At 41.5% G+C, this 24,622-nt stretch overlaps 3 protein-coding genes across 3 annotated transcripts; all 3 read left to right on the plus strand.

Annotated features, from left to right (window-relative positions):
- The first annotated feature begins 580 nt into the window (after positions 1-580).
- Positions 581-3,876, plus strand: tlx1 (T cell leukemia homeobox 1). The gene is made up of 3 exons (XM_019877033.1): positions 581-1,051; positions 1,726-1,963; positions 3,138-3,876. Exons 1-3 carry the CDS (start codon positions 634-636, stop codon positions 3,346-3,348), a joined length of 867 nt encoding a protein of 288 aa, XP_019732592.1. The 5' UTR covers positions 581-633; the 3' UTR covers positions 3,349-3,876.
- Positions 3,877-5,373: 1,497 nt separating this feature from the next.
- Positions 5,374-6,572, plus strand: sdhaf4 (succinate dehydrogenase complex assembly factor 4). The gene is made up of 3 exons (XM_019877047.1): positions 5,374-5,510; positions 5,728-5,841; positions 6,176-6,572. Exons 1-3 carry the CDS (start codon positions 5,432-5,434, stop codon positions 6,283-6,285), a joined length of 303 nt encoding a protein of 100 aa, XP_019732606.1. The 5' UTR covers positions 5,374-5,431; the 3' UTR covers positions 6,286-6,572.
- A 5,090-nt stretch (positions 6,573-11,662) lies between these two features.
- Positions 11,663-23,519, plus strand: cep68 (centrosomal protein 68). The gene is made up of 8 exons (XM_019877026.1): positions 11,663-11,774; positions 14,345-14,634; positions 15,963-16,994; positions 20,575-20,710; positions 20,935-21,131; positions 22,450-22,572; positions 22,648-22,744; positions 22,825-23,519. The coding sequence occupies exons 2-8, from the start codon at positions 14,356-14,358 to the stop codon at positions 22,983-22,985; spliced, it is 2,025 nt and encodes a 674-aa protein (XP_019732585.1). The 5' UTR covers positions 11,663-11,774; positions 14,345-14,355; the 3' UTR covers positions 22,986-23,519.
- Positions 23,520-24,622: the final 1,103 nt, after the last annotated feature.

The raw sequence follows: 24,622 nt of genomic DNA on the forward strand, positions 1-24,622 counted from the left end.
TCAGGTTGCACTTGATGTCAGCTGGAATAGACTCCAGCTTCCTGTGATCCTGAAAATGAAAATGGATTCCCCCAACATTCCAAAACATTCATGTTTGCTTTATTCAAAATATTCGAATATTCTCCATAGGTGTGAGTCATTTATCGATATCTGCTCTGTGACCAGTCTAAGGTTGACCCTTATCTCCAGAACAAAGTTAGCTGGGAAAGACTGCAGCTCACCTGCGATTCTATAATACGGACAAGCGGCATAAACAACGCATGAATGGAATTTTTATTTTATTTTCCTGAATGTTACGTGTCTCGGTTGGTAAATGTGTTTCACAATATGGAAATTGAGTTGTGTTGTTGTTTATACTTAATTCTCGAGCACCATAGTTCCATAAAATGCAGTTGGAAAAGAAATTGGTTGTGAAAACACGCTCTCTCTCTCTCTCTCTCTCTCTCACACACACACACACACACACACACACACACACACACAGGTACTTGCGGTCCGATGAAGAAGCCTGTCTGGATGTTGCAGACACGTGCGGCCGCACTCGCTTGATAACGGCTGGAGAAGAAGGCCGGGGCTCACTTTTGGGAGTCCGGTTGGAGCAACGCATGGTCACCGCGCCGATGCGTGGAGGCCATGGATCACATGGGACTAGCGGGGGCACATCTGCAGCAGCAGCACGCGCAAGAGTCCATCAGTTTCGGAATCGACCAGATTCTTTGCAGCGCGGATCAGAGTTGCATGCTGACTGCGAGGATGCACGAGCCGGATTACGGACACCCGGTTTACAACGGCAACGCCAACAATGGCTTCGCGTGCACGAACGCCGGATATAACTGCAACGGCACTTCACTCGTTGGGTCTTATCACATGAACGTGGGGGTCAATGTGAGCGGGCCTAATCCCGTCGGGGTCATCCGCGTGCCTGCGCACCGACCGGTGGCCGGCGGGAACACTTGTATGCCGCCGGTAACCGGGAACATCAACAACATAAGTGCGCTTACCTTCCCTTGGATGGAGAGCAACAGACGATACACAAAAGACAGGTTCACAGGTATGTAAAAATAGAATAGAATAGAATAGAATAGAATAGAATAGAATAGTGCGGTGTTGACATTAAGTCCACTAAATGACATTTCAAAGTGAAAATTGTAATTGTTGAAAACTGGAACTAAGGCGTGCCAAAATGAAGCTGTTTTATTAACTCATTCACTCCCAAAGACATATTTATGTCTTTTTTTCAAGTTTTCCAAGATTTAGGGTAAGATTTTTAAAAAATGGGGTCTAGAATTGGCTGGTACTGAATGAGTTAAAAACCTGACAATAAACAATACATGTGACACAGTGCATACTATTTTTGCATCAAATATGTAGGCTGTTGTGTAGGTTCTATAGTTTTATTGACTTAATTGACGACTACACAGATTAATATAAAAACAATTGGTAACCCGATTGGAACAAAAAGGTATGTCTTAGATGATACGAAATAAACATTTAAAAAACAGCAGCATGCTGAGCACGGCAATTAAGATGTTGATAAATTAATAGCTTTCTAACCGCATCACTTAAAACTGAGCATTATTATCTGTGATTATAGTGTATTTGCTCTCTGTGCAAGTGTCTGTGGCTATGGCGAATATAATAGAATGTATTATCATGTCATGATGACTACTATATTATCGTTCACTATGTTTTCTTGTTTTGCTCCTGTTGTTTCGGTCCGTCTAGTGTCTCTCTCACCGCTCACTGTAACACGTCGTGTAGGACACCCCTACCAGAATCGGACGCCGCCGAAGAAGAAGAAGCCACGGACGTCATTTACACGACTGCAGATCTGCGAGCTAGAGAAGCGCTTCCACCGCCAGAAATACTTGGCGTCTGCCGAGCGGGCCACTCTTGCCAAAGCCCTCAAAATGACCGACGCTCAGGTCAAAACCTGGTTCCAAAACAGACGCACTAAATGGAGGTAGAGCATTTTTTTTTCAGGGTATACTCACCTGGCAGCGCTATTTTGATTCACGCTAGTGAATCTTTAAATGTTGGAGTAAGTTTGGTCATAGTTCAACACTATAATCTCGAAAACATGTTGATTTACTTTAAGATTTTCATCCCAATCGATGTTTTGTGCGTATGTGTGCGTGTGTGTGTGTGTGTGTTCTTTTATACAATTTATGGAAATTCGGTGTGGCGAGAGGACAGATTTTTAAGACAATTTGCGTCTGTTAATTCAACACGTCTTTTTATTATCGAGACAACAACAATGGCCATAACATTTCGAATCGACAAAATCAACCTGTGACAATGGCGCGAAGAAGAAGAAGAAGCCACTGCCGTCATTTACACGACTGAATCTGATGTCATGGAATGAGATTTTAAGTTAAATGGGACACTAAAGTACATGCTAGATCAGAGTCGATTTTAATGCTGGCATTACGAAAACACAATTTATTGTAATCAGACAAAATTTGCCAGACAATAATTTATATCGCCAAATTTGATTTTTAAAATATATTTGTTTTTAATCTCACGCGGTTTACAAAAAATATATATATATATAGAACGAAAGCGGCAAAAAAAATAGAACGAAAGCGGCTATTTTGATATTGTCAAACCAAATCAAAGTGAGAATTGCTCTCTATTTTTACGGGAAGATAAGTGAAAGCGAAATCCAGATCCATTTATCAAAAATAGAGAGCAAATCGCACACGTAAACCTACGCAGATAAACTCCTAACCTTAATAATAATCGAATTCGACATCATATTAAAATCATACCATCATATTCAAATACCTTTCAAAATCCCAATATCCATTTAGAATTGGAATACTGCGATTTGCCAACACGATCAAAATCAGTAAGATTAAGGTTTTTTAATGTACAGCGTTCGAACAATACTTCGTAAAATAATTGTATTTTTAAAATTTGTTATTAACGTACAAGGTAGTTGTTTTTAATAAATCCTTTATTTTAAACACATCCAGCAATACAAGAAAAGTAGAAGACTTCAACCTTGTCAAATTACACATGATGCTGTGTCATTTTTAAGAGGAGAAATATTTTACAAATTAAGAAATACACGTATTTGTATATTCATTTATCCATCCATCCATCCTTGGTGTGCGCTCTGGCGTGTTGTGCAGAAGGCAGACGGCGGAGGAAAGAGAAGCGGAGAGACAACAAGCCAACCGGATTCTAATGCAATTGCAGCAGGAGGCCTTCCAGAAGTCCATCAACCAGCCGGTGACACCGGACCCGCTTTGCTTACAGAATAGCTCTTTGTTCGCCCTGCAGAACCTGCAACCGTGGACCGATAACACCGCCAAGATCAGCAGCGTTACGGCCTGCGAGTAGGTGGCGAATGTTTCTGCGGAGCCCAAATGACTTGAAGGCTATCATGCTGGAAACCATTTCTCTCCTGACTATTTTTCCTTCTTCCTTTTCTCTGACGGAGCGTGCCTCTGGAAGGGGTACCTTGCACAAGCCCCGGGGATCCATCAGTCATGAAAAAAAATAGAAATAAAAAAAAAAATCACGTTTGAAAGGCGTTGCTATCCCAGAATGAACTCGAGTCTCATGAACAGCTTTTTATCTGATTGTACCATTGGACACTAATGTAATATAGAGAGCGCCTTTGAATATATGTCAATTCAAGACATGTTCAACAAAAGATGTGAATATTGTTGATGATGGCTATTTTAGTATCGATATGGGCCAACAGGTCAACGAGCATCTTATTCATAAGATAGACTTCCATATCGTGAAAATATACCACCAGACAGTAGTTAATTTAATTTTACATTTTAGCGGATTCACATTTTTAATGAACATTTATGAAAGGCCTTCACTCGTAAATCCGTCCAATTCACTAAATGGACAACTTGACAACACAGAATTTCTACTCCCACTCCCAAGGAAAAAAAAGTGTCTAACACTGCTGATGCGTTATGGTCATATCACATAGGCCTATGCAATATAATTTATATCCAGCCAGCGATTTTACTTTAATGTATTGTTACACAAAAATATTCAATGCAGTTCTATACCACTGCTATACTGTCAGAGACAATTGTATTAATAATAATAAAAATAATAATAATAATAATAATAATAATAATAATAATAATAATAATAATAATAATAATAATCGAGTGGGAGTTCAGCTACCTCCCGAAGTGAAAAATGTGACACTATGATTTTAATTTAAGATTGTTCTCGTTGCTGCGCATTTTTGAAAGAATTTTTATATTTTGGAAAGCACAAACGCGCCAGCCATTATTTTTGTTTCTAGTAATGCGAGTTTTTTTTCAACCATGGCTCATCAAAACGAAGTTCAGTCCAACTGCTTCTAAATAGAATTAGCCCCGATTTCCGATATATTTTAACAAGATGGAATTGTATATTTAAGATGTTGCATAGTAAACTGTGTGCGGATGGATGAAAATCTCAGTGGTATATCGCAATTTATGGAAAGAGATATGTGAATACGTGTCAGTGTCTGTGTGTAACGTGACATTCCCCAGGACCGCTTTCCTCAAGGCGAAAGAAGAATTCACCCTCTCTTGAAGAGTGAAAACTCTTGGAATTCCTCTCTCTCTCTCTCTCTCTCTCTCTCACACACACACACACACACACACACACACACACACACAAACTCGTGCGTGCACACAATCACGCAGACATAGGGTTCATAGAAGATGATAAAAAATTAAATAGATGAGAGAAATTACCACTCTTACATGCAAAATATTATTAATCGCTACCTCAGTGCCTACATTTTTTAGTAAGGCGCCATGTACAGTATGTATAATTTATATGAGTGAAACAAACAACACCGAGGAAATAAAAATAACTTTAAAAGGACTCAAATGTTATTTATTAATGATCTGAATACGGCATTTCGGTTGAGGCAGTGTGTAATTTAAAAACCGACAGCATGAGTAGGCTACTTTTGTATGTCACAAATAAAATGCTTTAAAAACGTTAAACCCTTAATTAATGCAGTATTATTTTTACTTCATTACTTTTAGCGGTTGGTTTAAAAAATACTAATGTATTTATAATAACGACAGGCCTGTACCGATATTAAAGTTGTTATTCCATTTTTTAATCATATCCATTTTGTATTTTGCTCATTTATTTAGTTGTTGAGTTAAGTGACCAAATATTTATCGTCATACTGACCACAATTATAGTAAATAGAGAATATTGTTTTACTGTGCTGCAGGGCGGTGATAATTGTACCTGATGTAACGTAATATAATGCAGTTTTGGCCAAGTAAAATGTAAGGAAATCAGGAAGAGCTTTGTCGCTCTCTCGTGGTAATATAATAAATTACAATTACGTACTGATCTTCCGTCGCAAAATGATGACGCCTTATTTGACACAGCGTCACAACAGCAATTGTGTAATTGTCCAGACATAGGAAGGTAACAGATGTCTCGCTCACTGTCATCTGTTTCCAGCTGCAAATATTTATTTTCAAAGAGTCTTATCTCGGGATCGCCATTGTTAGGTGAGTCACTCTTTTTCCGTTGTTGATACCATTTAACCAAAGCGCTATATTATCAATATGAACTGCAATAGTTTAACCTTAAGCTTGGATGTAAGCTGCCGATTAGTTTTTGCCTTCGACTCTGCGAGGAGAGGTCCACTGTGCCCGACCTAAACAGATAAAACCAAACGCTATAACTTCATCACGAATAACGTGTCTTGATTTGGGTCGCATTCAGGATGGTTCCGGTTCGCCAGTGGTGCAGTAAAAGATCGAGCACCTCTGAAAAAAGCTACAACTCCCCAGGGACGGTTTGACAAGGACGAGGAGAAAACCAAGGATGTTCTGGAGAGTAAGAATGTTTTGGAGAGGGAGTAAAATGCTCTCTCTCTCTCTCTCTCTCTCTCTCTCTCTCTCTCTCTCTCTCTGTCTCTCTCTCTCTCTCTCTCTCTCTCTCTCTTTCTCTCTCTCGATGCTTCCATCCAATTTACAGTCCATACTTGTTGACTGAATTTCATACTAAATGACATAACCTTAAACTCGCATACAATAACCTATGCATCACTGTTGAAGGCTTAAACAAATAAAACAAGTGAATATGTCACCACCTAAGATAGCACGACACCACACACAGTTAAGTGAGGCTGATACAAATGTATCAGACTGAATAATTTCTTTTCCGCAAGGGTTTCCTGAGGATGTGAATCCTGTGACAAAGGAAAAGGGAGGTCCCCGAGGTCCAGAGCCCACCCGCTATGGAGACTGGGAGAGGAAGGGTCGCTGTGTGGACTTCTAGTTCACTGCCTAAGTTGTACAGTCGTGCACCTGAAAATTATCAATTTGAATGTTGTTCATTTGGTATGTCTGCAATGTTGTGTTAAGATCAGACAGTGAGGAAAATACAATGTTTCTGAGTGGTCAATCAAAATCCAACCAAGGACACAAAGGAGGTCTGCCTCGAGTCTTGTGGCTTTGGTGGCACTTAGAAGCAGTTAAAAACAGAGATCCTCTTCAAATTTTTCAACACAATCCTTACCCACTTTTCCAAAGCCAGTTCCAATAAAGTTATCCATCCATCCATCATCTGATCACTTATCCTTACGTGGGCTGCGGGTATGCTGGAGCCTATCCCGGCTGTCTTTGGGCAGTAGGTGGGGTACACTTTGAACTGGTTGCCAGCCAGTCGCAGGGCACACATTGTCGAACAACCATCCGTGATCACACTCACACCAAAGGCCAATTTGGAGTAATCCATTAACTTGCCATGTTTTTGGACTGAGGAAGGAAACCGGAGTACGCGGAGAAAAACCCACGCAGGCACGGAGAGACCATGCAAAGTCCACACAAGAAGGCCGGGGCTGAAATCGAACCCTTAACCTCTGCACTGTGTGGTGCTAAGCAGTCTTCCATTGTGCCGCCAGTTGGGATGTTGTGTTAAACATAAACAAATAAAAACGGAATAAAATGATTTGCAAATCATGTTCAACCTGTATTTAATTGAATACACGACAAAGACATGATTTTAAATGTTCAAACTGATAAAGTTCATTGTTTTTCATCAATAATAATTAACTTTGAATTTTATAACTGACACTTTCCCAAAAACAGGGTCATGTGTACCACTGTGTTACATCCATCCAATGTCCGATTCGCTCATCCTAACAAGGGTCGTGGGGGGTGCTGCAGCCTATCCCAGCTGTCTTCGGGCAGTAGGCGGAGGACACCCTGAACTGGTTACCAGCCAATCGCAGGACACACAGAGACAAACAACCATCCGCACTCACGCTCACACCTCGGGACAATTCTGAGTGTTCAATCAGCCAGCCATGCGTGTTTTTGGAATGTGGGAGGAAACCGGAGTACCCGGAGAAAACCCACACAGGCCCGGTGAGAACATGCAAACTCCACACAGGGAGGCCGGAGCTGGAATTGAACCCGGTACCTCTGGACTGTGAGGTCGACGCGCAAGCCACTGGTCCACCGGGCCGCCCTGTTTTACATCAAATGTTATTTTTCCATTTCATAGACGTTTGGGAGCTGAGGACACAAATTGTTGAAGCTTTGTAGGTTGAAGTCTTTTCCATTGCTGCTTGCTGTACAGCTTCAGCTGTCAACAGTCTGGGGTCTCCGTTGTCGTATTTTACGTTTCATAATGCACCAAACATTTTCAATGGAAGACTGGTCTGGCCTGGAGACAGGCCAGTCTACAATCCGCATTCTTTTATGACAAATCTATGCTGTTCTAACAGCATAGATTTCAAAACCTCTATGTACCTTTCAACATTAATTAATGGTGCCTTCACAGACGTGTAAGTTACCCATATGATTGGCACTATCATAGCCCCTTTGCATCACAGATGCCCGTGTTTGAAATTTGTGGTCAAAACAGTCTACATGGTTCCTTTCCTCTTTGTCTCAGAGGACACGGCGTCCACATTTTTGAAATATGGACTTGTCATACCACAGAACACTTTTGCATCAGTCCATCTCAGATGAGCTCGGGCCCAGAGAAGCTGGTGGCATTTCTGGGTGTTCTTGTTAAATGGCTTTTGCTCTGCATTATAGAGTTTTAAGTTGCACTTCTGTATAGAGTTCCAAAAGGTATTCACTGACATTATGTTCCTTAGCCCATGTAATGATATCCTTTACACATCGATGTTGGTCTTTCATCCAGTGTTGCATGAGGCATCGAAGGTCACAGGCATTTAATGTTGGTTTTTGGACTTGCCGCTTACATGCAGTGATTTCTCAAGATTCTCGGAACTTTTTGATGATATTATGGCGATGAAGAAATCCCTAAATTCCTTGCACTTGTATGTTGAGTAACGTTGTCCTGAAACGGTTCCACTCTTTTCTCATGCAGTTGAGAAGAACATCACCCTATCATTGCTTGTGATTGACTGAGCAACGCAAGAAAGCTCCTTTTATACCCAATCTTGGCACCCATCTGTTCCCAGTTAACCTGTTCACCTGTGCGATGTCATAAATTTCGTAGTGAATGCTTGTTTGCTAAAAACAATCAAGTTGATCAGTTTGAACATTAAGTATATTATTGTCTTTGTATTGCACCCAATTAAACATAGATTGAACATGATTTGCAAATCATTGTATTCAGTTTTTATTGATGTTTAACACAACGTGCCAACTTCATTAGAACTGGGTTTGTACAAAGACAGTGCTCACAGAATGGTTGTTTGATGTATAACATTGAATAAAGCTTAATTATAGACACAGTATTGTACTTGATGTGGTTGGTCTTCACACACCGGAAACCTTTACCTTTGCAATGGTCTGTAAAATATCATTGGTCTTGGGGTTCCTGCCAATGGTCTTCCTGAACTCATCAAAAGACTCAGAGAGGGTGGGGTGCCAGGAATCATGGTTGGCCCCTGATTACTATGCACCTCATAATGCCCACACTTGGTGAGGTTTGTTGTAGAAAACTTTCCAGAGACGGAGAGAAAATTGCAGTGTTTGTGTCATCTGCATCATAAATATGCTGCAAACACCCATCCATCCATTATCTGAACCGCTTTATCCTCACGAGGGTCATGGGCGTGTTGGAGCCTATCCCAGCTGTCTTCGGGCAGTTAGCAGGGTATGCCCTGAACTGGTTCCCAGCCAAACACAGGGCACACAAGGCAACCATTCACGCTCACAATCACACTTGGGGACCATTTAGAGCACCTGTGTCAAAGTCAAGGACCGGGGGCCAGATCTGGCCCGCCACATCATTTTCTGTGGCCCGCGAAAGCAAATCACAGATGTCAACTTTCACGATGCTGGCTAAAATCTCTACCAAATTTTCCATTTCTCATTTGTAATAAATAAGAGTGATACTGCAAGCATTTTCTTGTGACCAAACCCCTCATTACAGTAACTTCACTAATAGGTGAATAAACCGTTATCCTCGACTTCTTCATATGTTTCAGTCATAACGGCCCTCCAAGCGAAACTGACTAAAAATTTTTGGAATGTGGGAGGAAACCGGAGAACCCAGAGAAAACCCACGTAGGCATGGGGAGAACATGCAAACTCCACACAGGAAGGTCGTGTCCCAGAATCGAACCCTGCACCTCTGCACTGTAAGGCTGTGAAGTGTTAACCAGTCAACACTGTGCCACCACGCTGCAAACAAACAAATGATGCAAAAAAAAAAAAAAGAAACACACATACAAACTAAAAAACACTAAACGACTGCAAAACAAAAATGCTGCAAGTAAGAAATACTGCAAACGGCCAAACATTGCAGCCAAGGGAATGACGCAAACAAAAAACAAACACATGAATGTAAAAAAAATACAAATAAATGTAAGAAAGACCAAAGTGGAAGCAAACATTACATTCTACAAAACAAATGCCTCACAGGACTTGTGTTGCGGTTCCCTCTTGTGGCCTGGCAAACTTGCATGCTAATTTTTTTTCTTTTATTTCTATTTTGTTGTTGTTTTTTAGTTTGCTGTGTGTTTGTCATTTTTTTCTTTATTTCATTCCTGTGTTTGCAGCGTCCAGCCGTTTGCAGCGCGTTTGCTCCTGTCGGCCACGTGCAAAAGACTTCCAGCAGGAACCTTTATAATTGGATAAAAAGGAAAATAAACTGCATTTGAAATACATTGTACACTTGAACTGTTTATCGATTGACAGTTGTCATAACACAGATAAATTGCCTTTTTTCACCAAGTTAAACTTGGTAAATTTAGTTTACTGTGAGAAACATGCTTTGTGACATATTTCATATCACATGACACTTATTCCTTAGATACTTAATTTCTGATCATCAAACATAGCGGAAACAAAATAAAACAATTTAAATTAATGGTGTTTGATTCCTTTGCGAGAGAAGTGGAGGCCATTTTGGTTTTAACATTCTCAAAAAATAAACCTTCACTTTTCTAATACATATTCATTAATAATAGGTCATAAATGATCAAAGTTTTGAGTAGTTCTTCTTAGATCAACGTACACGATTTATTTGGTGTTTACAATACCTGTCACACAATTTTGGACGAATGTTGCTTTCTCTCAGGAGTAGAAGCTGGCTTTTGAGCAAGCTGTTACTGCTGACAAAGAGGACGAATTTACTTTCATGGAGAAGTGTTGACTGAAGGAGCTACTCCTCCTCAAACATCACACCTTTAACAGTTTATTTTTCAGTCAGATGGCATCCCAGAAGCAAAAACTGTTTTGTCTCTGACTTTTTCAATGGCAATGCATAACCCTTTCATGCACCCTGTAACCTGATAACGCAATAAAAGCTGTCTACTGTAGTAACTGCTGTCCCCGAAAGGGTTAATATTCATTTTCGATCCCGTGGAGGGAAAAAAAATTGTTGCTGCTCTTGTAGTGCTGTTAAAATGAACTCTTCGCTGATACCATCCATATTGGCCTCTGATATAACATGAGTGTATTTCCTCATCTGAACACTGTCCATAAAACAGCACCATTGTTTTAGTGATCTTTTTTTCATGAACTGAACTCAAAATATTTCGGACTTCCTATATACACAAAATAACAATTTCTCTGTATTAACTCTGTGTTAGTAAGCACTTCTCTTTTGCCAGCTCAAGATAATCCATCGACCACGGATGTGACTGGTTAGGCAGCATGTGCTTTAGCGATGCCCGCAGTAAAAAGACAATTAACAACGTGCATTTTTAGCCGTTATCACACACTATAATACCACTTTGCCACATTTAATACGGCGGCGACGTCGGCGTAGGATTTTACACTGAATGAGTCAACTATGGAGTGACTGAGTTCGCATTCTTCTCTACCAATCACACATCAGTGTCGCATTCAGGTACCTTAGTGTACTCGCAATTCAGACACTTCTTCCCTGGGGACTTTAGTATGAAGATTAATTGTAAATTTAAATAACGTCACCAATGTGTATAAATATACAACGAAAGAATTATATGAAAGTAATTTCAATTTCAGGGACAACAAGTTGAAGTACGCCTCGTCAATTGAGAGATATGGGGAGTAATTTATTTTATACCACGTTCATGTGCTACATTTTGCATAAACAGTACCACACAGTACAACGTGTTGAAACAGCTAAAGAATTTGTTCACAATGGTAACATGTGTTTTCTTTCGTAGTTCGTTATTCGGCGGATATAGTGAAGGCTATGAACATGTTAGTTGGGTGTTGTGAGTTCAGCACTTTAACATTGGCACTTAAACGCAACATGGTTGGGGAAGGAGGACCGGGAGCCTTACACAATTATGAGACGGCTCGTCACTACAAATGGACATTCATCGCGAAGATACTCTAATCATCGGGGTCAGAAACTGAACCACATTTTCTCGGTCTTTGTCCGTCTTTAGTTAGCGTATATGGTGAAACAAACTTTTCATTCATTGACTCATTACACTCGCGACGTCTCGCTTCAAAACAATCCACTTCATACTGATGGTCTGTATGCCAGATTTTGGATAATGACACGTCCATCAGCATTTTTGTTTAAATTTTGTGTATTTTTCACAATTTATACAGCGATACAATTTGCGACATAGCCAAAATGTTGAATTCTTCATGGGGTAGTCATGTTTTTTTTTTAATTTTGCAAGACTAAAGTTGTTTTGAGTTTTGTGCATCTTTTGGTTGGTTTTTCCTGTTACTCTTAACACTTTGTGTCCCGTGCAACCGCTGCTTTTTTCGTACAGGTAGTTCAATTCCGTCCGGCTGTTGCTATGGTTCATCACACGATACCACAATGACCACTGCCACGTGACATTTGCGGAACACAAGAAGCCTCAACCAAAATAACAAATGGCACATTGTATGATCCCGTTAGTTCACGTCCGTCTACGTAAAATTACCCCGAGCCGTCGAAATGCTACTGAATTGTCAGCCAATTTTAATTTAAAAACGATGTTATAGTAACAGACGGTGAGGGACAACTTAATTGTAAATGTGTCCACATGCCTTTCTGTTTATCTTTTAATCTACTCACCCTTTATGCATCCTGTATGGTTAATCATCATCGACTCGGAAACGGAGCTCATCACAGTTGCAAATATCAGTCCTGATCTCAAGCGTGCGGTTTGCTCCAGATGCATTTGGAAAATTAAGATGAGATTCAAGTATGCATTTTCACATTTGGCTTTTATAACTATTATTGAAACATGGAAACAGGGCGTGATCGTTCAGGCAAAAGCGAATTGTCACAAAGCCATTGCTGTAGATATTTTGAGAGGCCTATTGATCATTCTTTCCCATTCACTGACTGCCCCTGTGCGCTTGAGCAATTTTTTGAGCCGTCGGTGCATTTGTATAGGGCCCAAAAAATATATAGTCTGGTATTGTTATAAAATACAACATATTTGCACTTGTTTGTAATGGTATTGATACGGCCGGCTGGATCTCGCATATGCTTAAAACTGCTAAATGATTTTTTTTGTTGTGAAAGCTTGTGCATTTTTCATTGGCTGTGACATCCGCGACATTGCAACACAACAGCACTTCATCTGTATTTTTATAGCGCTTTAACAACAGCACTAGAAAACAATCTACCTGTTGCATTTGAATTGTTATTAATCCCTCACATGGTTATGTCATTGGCTAAATTAGGTCATGTATGTGCATTGTGCATCCCTGATCGACAAAAACAAAAGTTAAAACAGATATGCTACTGTACTTCTAAAGGATGTTCTTTGTACTCATTTAAGATATAGCCTACATAAGGAAGGGTTGAAGACTATGACATTGTTGTTATTTACAAGCTCAATTCCAATGAAGTTGGGATGTTGTGTTAAGCATAGTAATAATAGAGTGTAGCTAAAGATGGACCGAATTGTTTTGAACTTCTTCCTTGACTGTCACTCCAATGAAAAATGCTGTACAACTCCCAATGCAATTGCCATTATTGCTACATTTGAAAACACTCACACGCACAAACATTCTTACTCGCTGTCCTCTGTTCAGGAAGTAAAGAAGGCCAAACATGGGAAGGGCTATCAGGTCCCGAAAATAGAGCAGATTTCCACGTTTCGTAGGTCATGTGTCTGCTGAAATGGTTGCTGTTTTTGTCTTTATTTACTAGCGGACAATATGGTGCCGTGTTTATTTAATGTTCATTAAAATGTTGAAAATTACCTCCAGTTCAAAGATAAATTTATGTTTGTGAATTTGTACCATGTGATGCCCAGTGGAGGGGCTTTGGGTTTGGGTCATTTGGAAGGTTTTAGGTAGAGTATTAAGTTTGGAGGGTTAAGGATTAGTCAAAAACATTTCAAATTATTTGGTCTTTTGGGTTGGCTTGAGGTTGGATGCTTTTGTGAAACTGCATTCAGTACTTTTGTGTCGATTTTGTAATTTTAAAAACTTTTTCTTGTATTTTTTTTAACTTTCTTGAGAATATTCACTGCTTTGCTGTTTTGAGATGCCAGCACAAACAACTCCTGTGCTATATTTTGAGTATGCCATTTTTTGATTGTGGTGACCCAAAAATAACCACACAAAAATTTGAAACTAAGAAATGGCAACAAAAAAGTCACAGATCTACACACCTAAATCATTATATATCATTTTATTTTGAATACAAAAATAGTAAATGCTGCAACGCTGTGTACCTTTTGACATGAATTGCAAACAGCAACATCCAAAGTGATTTTTCACGCATGCAAGACCCCACCAAACGACTTTGATAAGAAAAAGTTATGCACTGTCATTGTGTCGGGAAATACTGCATCATTTCTGCGTCTTTAGTCACCTCCTTTGTTTCGAATAACAGTAACTTTCACCCGTCTATAATTGCACTACAGTACACTGATTAAAAACACATTTTCTGTCCTTTTTATTTTATGATAGTTAATGATGTCATTTTATTTCAATGTACATTTCATTGACAGGATCTTCATAGATGATATTTTCTCCAATGGACGCCGTTGAATGCAGCCGGCCATGGAAGTTTCTTCCTCCAGATACATGTGTTAGCCACAGCATGAGATTAAATGCAACAGACGTTGCGAGTGGCAAAAGAGCAACAGATTGGGAAAAGGAACAGACCCATAAAAGTGTTACCATGGCACCCACTTCCAGGTATTTGACTGAAAGGCAATATGTGATGAGAAAGCCTCTCTTCTATATGGAACAGGCATCCATTTTAAAGAAGACTCCTCAGCAGCAGCATCAACAGAAGGCAAGTACAACATTGATGGAATGTCTTTACAGGATACTCACAATTTGAATTACTATCCATGTCTCACGAAACCATATTCGTGTGCCCCATTGTCTTATTTAGGCGGAGAAAAAAAACTAGTGTGTTTCCGGTAACCTGACCGACCGAGAATTTCTACATCGAAAAAAAACTTTACGGTCGGCATTTTTTTCAAACAACCCTCTACATTTTTGTATAGAGAGTTTACATCGGTGCAAACTCTCGCGATACTCACGCGTGCGTCGTTTGCCCTGTCATGGCGGCGGCCGCGATCTCCGACGACAGTTTAAAACGCGTTTTCTGTGTTACAGTCGCATGCTCGCACCGTAATGTTAAGGAAATAGCATCCATTGATGTATCGAAAAAATTCACCGAACTATTTAATAAACACCACGGGCCGAGTAAAAACCGAGGGCGGAGGAGGACGGCGGAGGAGGACGGCGGAGGCGGCGGCGCGCCCCGACCCCCCGAGTCCGGAGCGGGGAGAAAACTACGTAAATAGGTGGCGGCGGCGCCGGCCGCGGAGCTGCGGGACGGCGGTGGGGGCGTTGCTGGCGTCGCGGGGGTAGGGGACAGTGTCGGGCGCGGGGTCGGTCGGTGCGCGTCACGCGGCCGGCCGCTCCCAGTCCCGCCCGTCTCACCCACCCGTGGTCAGGCGCCCGTCGGCGTTTCCCGACCGCCCGACCCGCGCGTCCGCGCGCTCGTCGACGCACCGTCCGCCTAGTCTACGCAACTCTAGTCCAGGCCGGGCCACGGCCGGGTACCTCTCCCCGCCGGCCGACCTCGGAACCTAACACCCAGCCGCCGGGTACCCAACTCTCTCGCCGCCTTCGGCAGCGAGCGGGGGGTGCAATAGCTCCTTGTTTTATGTTTTATGGTTATTTTGTTTAAATTTTTGATGGGGGAAAAAAAAAAATACTTTTTCCGACCTACCGACCCAATGCTGAAATTTCATGTTACCGGAAACATCTTTTTTGTTTGGCCTTACCTTATTCAAGTATACGGTAGTTGAATATTGTGTATTTATACTGTATGTGTGTGTGTGTGTGTGTGTGTGTGTGTCTGTGTGTGTGTATACATCTTATTTGCGTTCTGTGATATAAATTAGTCTGAAAAAGACATCATACTCAGAAATCAATAGTACCGTAATAAATACACCTCGAGATTATGACAGGATTATAGTTTTAGACTAGTTCATTGCGCGCCGTCGTAATCTCGAAACCCCATGTGCCAGGACCTTCGAAAACCAAGCACTCACATTTACCTGAAATATGATTTGATTTTTAAAACACATTTTTGATATTTCACAGGAGATGCATGTCAGTACCAGCGGAAAACATGAAGGTCAGCGTTCCGTCAAGGTTAATTTGCTGACTTGGTTAGGAGAAGACCTGAAGTCCGTGAGCAATCACTTCACTCCCAGTGATGTCGCCGATCATTCAGCCTCGACAGAAGTGTGCAGCTCACTTTTGGATTTCCCAGAGGACAGCACAAAGTTAGAACATGAAGAACCTGTTGTTGGATTGACTTTGACCAGAAATAAATCAATTCAGTGTGACCTCCCCAGCAACATTCTGGAGTTGCAGAAAAAGGACCGTCCTGAGAGGCTGCAACTGACATCCACCGTTCTGTACCCCACCTATACCCCCACCCCACGTTTATCATATTCTAAAAGAGACCAAACAACAGAGCTCAAAAAACAAAATCTCTACTCTTTAGCCGGGCAGTCAAGAAGACAAACCATGTCATATCACGAAGCAAACTATTGGGACTGTGCTATCCCGAAGTCTTTGCCCACATCCACAAATAGACACACCGCATCCTGGGATCCAAACCAGGAGTATCAAGCTTTGCTGGACTACACTTACCCTCTTAGACCTGGGCAGATGGACAGGAAGTGGGACAGCGCTGCGTTCCTTGGTGACTCTCGCCAACAACAAGACCTGAACTTAGTGGATTCTGGTATTGAACTGGATAACCTTCGTACCACCAGCCCATCTGGGTCGGATTTAAACCTGAGCAACACCATGCAGACAGAAGCATGGGACAGAATGGATCAGAAAATCAATTCCACGGGTGTGGACTCTTCTGCACTTGTCTCCAGATCACTCTCTTCTGAGTTGTTTTTGGATACTTTGGGCTTAGTTATGGACAAAGAAGTTGGGAACTGTCACCAGGGTAGAAGTCAGCACCATCATCAATATGCACAACCCTCCTCCTCCATTGCTTTTATCCACGCAACAAGTGTTCTTCCTCAGTCCCAATCTGTAGGTGGGGACTTTGACAAGGAGTTTTGGGCTCTGCCTGATCACCTGGAAGAGGTGCAACTCCTCACTAGACAGGTCAGTGTTGTCGAGCTGGCATTAACTATACTTTCAAAAGTTTCTGGTTACACCAATTCTCAGGGTGCAGTTTCAACAAGCACTACTGATATGGAATAATTATTTGTTGGTTTGTTGTTGAAAGTTGCGAAAGATGACAAACCAATTGATTTATCTTTTTGCACACTACTGCCCTGGTACCCAACCACAGCAGTTTGCTTCAGAAATCGAGTTTGGGTGCTTTCACAAAAGCAACATTTAATACGTTTTAGTCAAACTCTGGGCGGCACAGTGGTCAACTGATTAGCACGTCGGCCTCATAGAGCAGAGGTCCAGGGTTCAATTCCAGTTCCGAAAGATTTCCAGTCTTCCTTTTTGTTTAACTCAATGGCAAATTACTGGCATGTCATATTCTTTTTGGAGCTAGCTCAGCGGTCGGCAACCTTTGACACCGAAAGAGCCATTTGAACCCGGTTTCCACGGAAAAGAAAACACTGGGAGCCGCACATCTAAAATGAAAAAAAAAAAAACTTCTACTACTTTACCGCAGCGTGTTTCTTATGAAATCCACGTGCTACAGAGAAAATTACATTTTATTCATTTAATGAACACATTTTGAACATTTTGAATTCTTGAAAAATAATAACAATGAATGTCTCTTTCAAATAAATTAAAAAGCTGAATTTAAATTGTCCATGTAGCAAACGAAAGCAGAAAAATGCCATGAGGCGTCATCCTTATATCCATTTATCTTATCTAAAATGAAGATAACACTGTATATATTGCTTTTTCTTACCTTTACACTTTGTATAAACAACTATAGTGTGGTTATGTCTTATGAAGTGCTACGGAGAAAATTAAATTTTACCGATGTAATGAACACATTTTGAATTCTTGAAAAAATAATAATGTCTGAATGTCTCTTTCGAATAAATTAAAAAGCTGAATTTAAATTGTGCATGCAGCAAACAAAAGGGAAAAATCCGTGAGCCGTCATCCTTATATCGCCTCGGGCTTTCAAAGTATGCAGCGGAGCCTTGACCTGAATATATAAAATAAATTGGGGGAAAAAGCACTGTGTCACTAAACAATGAAAATTAAATATTTGCAAAATATCTGCATAAATATTTATTTTACCTGGTTAATGGGACTTCTGCTCCTGAACCTCTGCGCACAGCTTCTGCAAATCGGGGCTGTACGAAGTCACTTTCATCTTTACGCAGGACTGTAAGCTGTCATCTGTGAGCCGTAAGCGGTGTTTGTTTTTAATGCAGTTCATGGTGGAGAATAGCTGCTCACATACATATGTGGATCCGAAGATCGACAGGACTCCAAAGGCATATTTCTTCATGTTCGTGTAGGTGTCGGGGATGGCATTCCATGTTTCAAATATGAGTTTGTCCGGTCTCGGGAGGTTCTCAATATCACTCCATTTGTGATTCTGAGCAAGAGTGGCCTTCTGACGGGCAACATCTTCAAGGTCCTCTGTCAAGCGTTTGAATTTGGACACCCAAATGTCTTTGTCAGCTATGTCAGCCAGCTCCAGCTCCAGAGCAGGTCCATTGGCTTTGCCGGGGTTGAAAGTCGCTCAAAATAGACGCCGTTTCAGCGGGTATACCAGCTTCCGCAGTGTGACGTCTATTTTGAGCGACGAAAAAATAATATCAAATAATTTAATTAATATTTTAATATTTCAAGATCACAATAATCTTCAAATTTAGAACTAAAATAATATAAAAACTAACACAAATAAAACACACTTCAATTAAATACAAAAAAAAAATTTTATTAATTTATTTTCCCAAGCCAATCAGAGCCGCATTATAAGGATGAAAGAGCCGCATGAGGCTCCGGAGCCGCGGGATGCCGACTGGTGAGCTAGCTCATGGTTCCAAAACTGTACGACGACGAATTGAGCTGCTTTGTAGAAACCAAGAGCACCCGGAGAAAATCCACGCAGGCATGGGGAGAAAATGCAAATTCCACACGGGAAGGCCGGAGCCGGAATCAAGCACTCCACCTATGCACTGTGACGCCTACGTGCTCACCACTCGACCACCGGGGTGCCCAATATACCATACATATGAATAAATACACTTTTTTTTTTTTAAGGTACCGTATTTTCCGCACTTATCAGGCGTTTTAGAGTATAAGATGCACCTTCAATGAATGGCCAATTTTAAAACAGTTTTCAGATGTAGGGCGTATTATAATACGCTGCGTATTATAAGGCGCATAGAATAGAAGCTACAATAGTGGCTGTGGTTGCATTATGCATCCACTAGATAGCGCTGTGCTAAAGGAATACAATACGATACAGCTTTATTTATGTAGAGCAGTGGTGGCCAACCCGCGGCTCGCGAGCCAAATGTGGCTCTTTGGCTTGTTCAATGCGGCTCCTGGGCTCTCACACGACAAGCGTCGAAAACGCCTCAGCAGTTGCGATGCCATTCAAACAAGGCACTAACTTCACAGAACGTACTCCGTCAGCCTATCGTCAATCCCGTTACTTGATTGACATAGAGGGCAACCAATCAAATGACTGCATCACCGCTCATGCGCAAACAACGGCGCGAAGCGCTAAGCGAGTCAGCGAATTACCTCTGATTTTAAGGCAAGGGTGCCCAATACGTCGATCTGAATTGACCGGGAGCCAGCGAACTGGTCCCAAGTTGACCGCAAGGGGTGGGAGAAAGAACTGGGTGGGGAAAAAAAAGATTTGTTTCTTTGTATCTTCAGCTCTCATTCATTTTCGGCCCGTTCCGACTGTTGCTCATCGTGGTGTGCGTGCATATGTGCGCGAGTGCACTGGTAGGCACCCGCATGAGTCTGTACGTGCGAGCGCGCGCAGGCGGGCGTGCGTGTGTGTGTGTGTGCTTTCACGTGCGCGATCGGGTCGTTCATGAGAAGTTGGTCACTTCAAAAGTCGATCATGGGCCAAAAAAGTGTGTGTGTGTGTGTGTGTGTGTGTGTGTGTGTGTGTGTGTGTGCGCGTGTGTGTGCGTGTGCGCGTGCGTGCGTGTGCACGCACGTGCGCGAGGAAGGGTATGATGTGGCTCTTTGCAGTAACACAGTAAAAAAATTGGCTCCTCGTCTCTGACTGGTTGGCCACCCCTGACGTAGAGTTTTCACAGGAGCTGCAGCTGTAACAAAGCACTGTACAGGACATTTAAAATACTACGTCCAAGAAATCAGAATATTTATCCATATATAAGGCATTATAAGGCACACTGTCGGCTTTTGAGAGAATGGAATGCTTTTAGGTGCGCCTTATAGTGCGGAAAATACGCTAACTATATTTTGCATTATTCATGTGGGGAGTCTGGAAGTTCTCCCTGTGGTTGTGTGGGTTTTCTCCAGGTGCTGCACATCCTTCACAAATTAATTGAAATCTTTGTTTTGTTTGTAAATACAAATGTTGGCGTGAATGGTTAGCAACCAGCTATAGCCGATCTGCCCTGCGATTGGCTGGCAACCAGTCCTCGGTGTAACTCACCTCAGTTTATCCGCAATTCGAGTTAGAATAAGCAGTGTAGAAGATGGATGAATTATTGAAATGGTGAAAATGTGTGACTAAGAGCCCCGTTTTATCTGATTGAAGGTAAAGGAGGTGACAGCCTGGCTGAAGTGCCCACTCGCAGCCACGTGTGAGTGTGTGGGCTCTGCCTCGCATTGCTTGACTCTATCACAGCAAGAGAAAGAGCTGGCTGAAGAGGCTGGTGCCAAAGAGCACCAAGGTAAGAAAAAGATGATGGAAGAGCAAAAATTAACATAAATTATAGGAGTGCAACTAAATCAGATACTCATACCGTTGAACAAAAGTGATCTCAGGGGATTCTAATTTTAAGGGTTTCTCTTTCTATTGCTTTTTCTTCTGTATTGTGAATACAAGTGTGTCATGTTGGGTTTGCAATGCAAAAAAACTATTAGGTCGTGACTGCTATTTCCTCCTTATCGTCAGCTGATCATAGTAACCTTGAGGCAATGAGGAGAAGTCCCAGTTCATGGATGGAGTCTGTTGGTCCAGGATTGACTCAGGACAGTCTCAAGGAGGTGGAGACCTTGGTGGAGCAGCTTTGTGGCATCCACCTGAGAGACTCTCAGAAGGGCATCCTGGAGGAGCAGGACCACAGTTGCTCTCTGATGCAACGTACCCGCGTAAGTACTAAAATAGGGACCGCTTTGAATGGTCTGCCTCCGGAGGCATCCAATGGTTCCAGAGTTTATCTCCACTTTCCTCTCAAGTCTGCTCAATTCTTTCACAATAAATTGCACTCAGCTCTTTCTGATATCATAAAGAAAAAAACTTACCTTCTGTCCTGGCATCACTAAACTTGAATGACTACATAAGAAGAACTATGTTGTAAAAGTGTTTTGACTGCAAGGAAGGCAGAAAAGTGCAACGCTCCCCTCCAAAAGTATTGGAACAGTGAGGCAATTTCCGTAACTGGAATCTGAAACATTCTGTGACATCAACAAATGATTACGAGTCAAGGGATATTTGTGCTTTCATTTGCAGGTTCAGTATTTACATCTGCATCTGATAAATTAAATTACATTTGTCGTGTGAGCAAACAACAGTCTTGTCATGTTAATGCAGTGAAATTACTTCCATCTTTGCATTTGTCGTTTAGGAAAAAAAAAACTTAAAAGAAATTATTAGTCGGCATAATGCCTGAAGTACTAAGCACAAAGCGGAAGACTATTGTGGTACTGACTGTTAAAAAAGGAGCTGGGTGTATGCCTTAATGTGCAGACTGTTGCTTTTTAGGCGCATCACTCTTGCTTTGTGGTTCCCTCCTTGTTAACCAGAGAGGACTTATGCACATTTGTTGTATTGTGTCACACCATTTGATATTGCTGTGTAAAGCTTAATGGAAAAAAAACTGCAATAATTTTAATGGAAAAAAAACTGCAATAATTTTCAGTGTCTGCCTAGCTATGCACAATCTCCCTCAAATCTAATGAGTTCTTCCTTGGCCCAGGCGCCTCCCCTCTTTCATAGCGATTGCTGATTTTTTATTTTTTTCTGGGGTGTCATGTTCATTGATACTGCCCTTATTAACTGGTTCCATTCTGAAAAAGTATGCTTGATAAAGTGTACTCAAGTATAAGTATATAAAGTGTACTTTTTCATACTAAATTGGAACAAATCAAGTTTTAAAAGTATACAATAAGTATCTGTCTGTGTACCTTTCAGTACAAGCCAAGCATACTTCTGTGAAGTTTATAAAAATATTGTATTTAAAAATTACACTGACAGTATAATACTGCCTCCAATTAAGTATAAAAAAAGTTTACTTATGGTATACTTAAATTGAACTACTTTTTGCCAAGGGTGTACTTAGTCAGAATGACTAATGTTAACAAGCCGAAAGGTCATGAAAAGAAGAAAACTAGTGGGCCCAATTTTTGCTCCTAAGTCAAATACTGTGTCCGCCAGACAACCTTTGTGTGTTTGTACCTTTTGTTACAGATGTTTTGTTCACTCTTGGAGCAATATATCCACTGGCTCTACAAGGTTTCCGAGAAGATGGACATGTTGGCTCGACCCACGGTAGACAATGAAAACGTGAAGAGGTCACTTGCTGAATATCAGGTATCATCCACAATTTCGGAGATTCAAAATTGAAAGTATTCATTTGGCAATATTGACCCGTCTTCTTGTTCTCAGAAATTTCAGCAGGAATTGAGAAGTCATCAGCGCTTAATTTCTCATGTTCTGCAAACCGGCGAGCTGCTTCTAGGGTGCATGGACGGCACGTCTCCATGTAAGGTTCCTCCTCTGCACGGTTGATAATGAACAACATGAGCGCAAAGACTGAGTTTTGTTTCCTTCCCATCATTTCAGTGTTAAGAAACACGCTGCTGTTGATTGAGAGGCAGTCAAGAGCCATGGAATATCGCACAGAGCACTTGTCCTCCATCTTATCGCCCATGGACAATCAGACACATCCTAATGAGCCCAGTGATCCACTTCTTCAGGACAAACTGGGGACATCCACCAAGTGAATGTCCAAGCTCCACCCATTTTTGAAAGCACTTGTCTTCAATGGGGTCATGGGTGATTCTATCCTAGCTGAGTCTGGGCAAGAAGTGGGTACACTCTGGTCTGGTTGCCACACAATTACATGGCACTTATATTATAACATTCATATCTTTGGACAGTTTTGAGACTTTTACGTATTTTGGGATGTAAGTCATTAGTTCTCCGTGTTGCTTGTCAGGCTGTCTTTTTTTTTTTTTTTTAATTACATTCTTCTGTAATTTTGTCAAACATTATACAATACTTTTATTGATATACCCACGAACAAATCGATTATAGTTTAAACATGCTTGATCAGGCAGAAAGCGGCTCGAGTTGTGGTGAAGTAATACAGGTATACAGCCACCAAGTGTCCTAAAATGTAAACAGTTCCAAAACGTGACTTGATTTTTACATGTTTTGTAACAGCATATTCACAGACTCAATTTTTCCCTTCAAAATAGCAAACTACCTTTAATACATGTTCTTAGTCGAGGCATAAACCGTACCAGACAACAAAAGAGAAGAACAATATCTACCAAAACAATTGAAAACTTCACAAATCACTTGTACACCACTATTCACAGCCTTTGCTGAATTGTTTGTTGATGCACCTTTGGCAGCAATGACAGCCTCAAGTCTTTCCGAATCAGATATACAGACAAGCTTGGGAAACCTTATTTTTGAGCAGTTTTGCCTGTTCCTCTGGGCAGCACCTCTCAAGCTCCATCAAGCCGTTTTCTGAACTCTCCGGAGAGCTTTGTCTGGGCCACTCAGAGGCAGAATTGTCCTGAAGCTGCTCACTGCGTGTGCCCTTTTACTGAGAAGTTTCTTCCATGTGGCCACTCTGCCATACAAGCCTTTCATCACTGCAGCGATGGTTGTCCTGGTTTCCATATTTCCGCAGAGCGCCGACAGAGATCATTTGAGTTCTCAGTCACCTCCTTGACTTGGGCCCTGATCCACCAAGCACACTACTTCGATGGAAGCTACTGAGGAAAAAAAAAATTCTCGACCTTTCCTCCTGATCTGTGCCTCAAGACTGCTTGGACTTAAGTGTTTGATTTGTGCCTTGATGTGTAGTCACGTATGACCTTATACAGACAGCTGTGTGCCTTTCCAAATTGTGTCCAACCAATTGAATTTTCAACAGGTAGACCCCAATTAGGCTGTAGAAACATTGTATGGCCGAGCTGTGGAAAGTGAGCTCAATTTAGAGTTAAGTTACAAAGGATGTGAATACATATATAGATGACTTCTTCACGTGTTGTGTTTTTTTACTTTATGTTAACTGTTTTGTTAAGCGCTTTGTTACAGCTGCTGCTGTTGTGAAAGCGCTATATAAATCAGCATGTATTGTATTGTATTCATCCATTTTCCGATCCGCTTTATCCTCACACGGGTCGACAGGCGTGCTGGAGTCTATCCCAGCCGCCTTCGGGCAGTAGGCGGGGGACACCCTGAACCAGTTGATTGCCAGTGGCAGGGCACACAGAGACAGACAACCATCCATGCGCACACTCACACCTCGGGACAATTTGGAGTGTTCCATTAACCTGCCACCCATGTTTTTGGAATGTTGGAGGTAACCAGAGTACCCGGAGAAAACCCACGCAGAAAACCC

This window comes from Hippocampus comes, unplaced genomic scaffold (assembly GCF_001891065.2).
Source record: "Hippocampus comes isolate QL1 unplaced genomic scaffold, H_comes_QL1_v1.1 scaffold352, whole genome shotgun sequence".
NCBI lineage: Eukaryota > Metazoa > Chordata > Actinopteri > Syngnathiformes > Syngnathidae > Hippocampus > Hippocampus comes.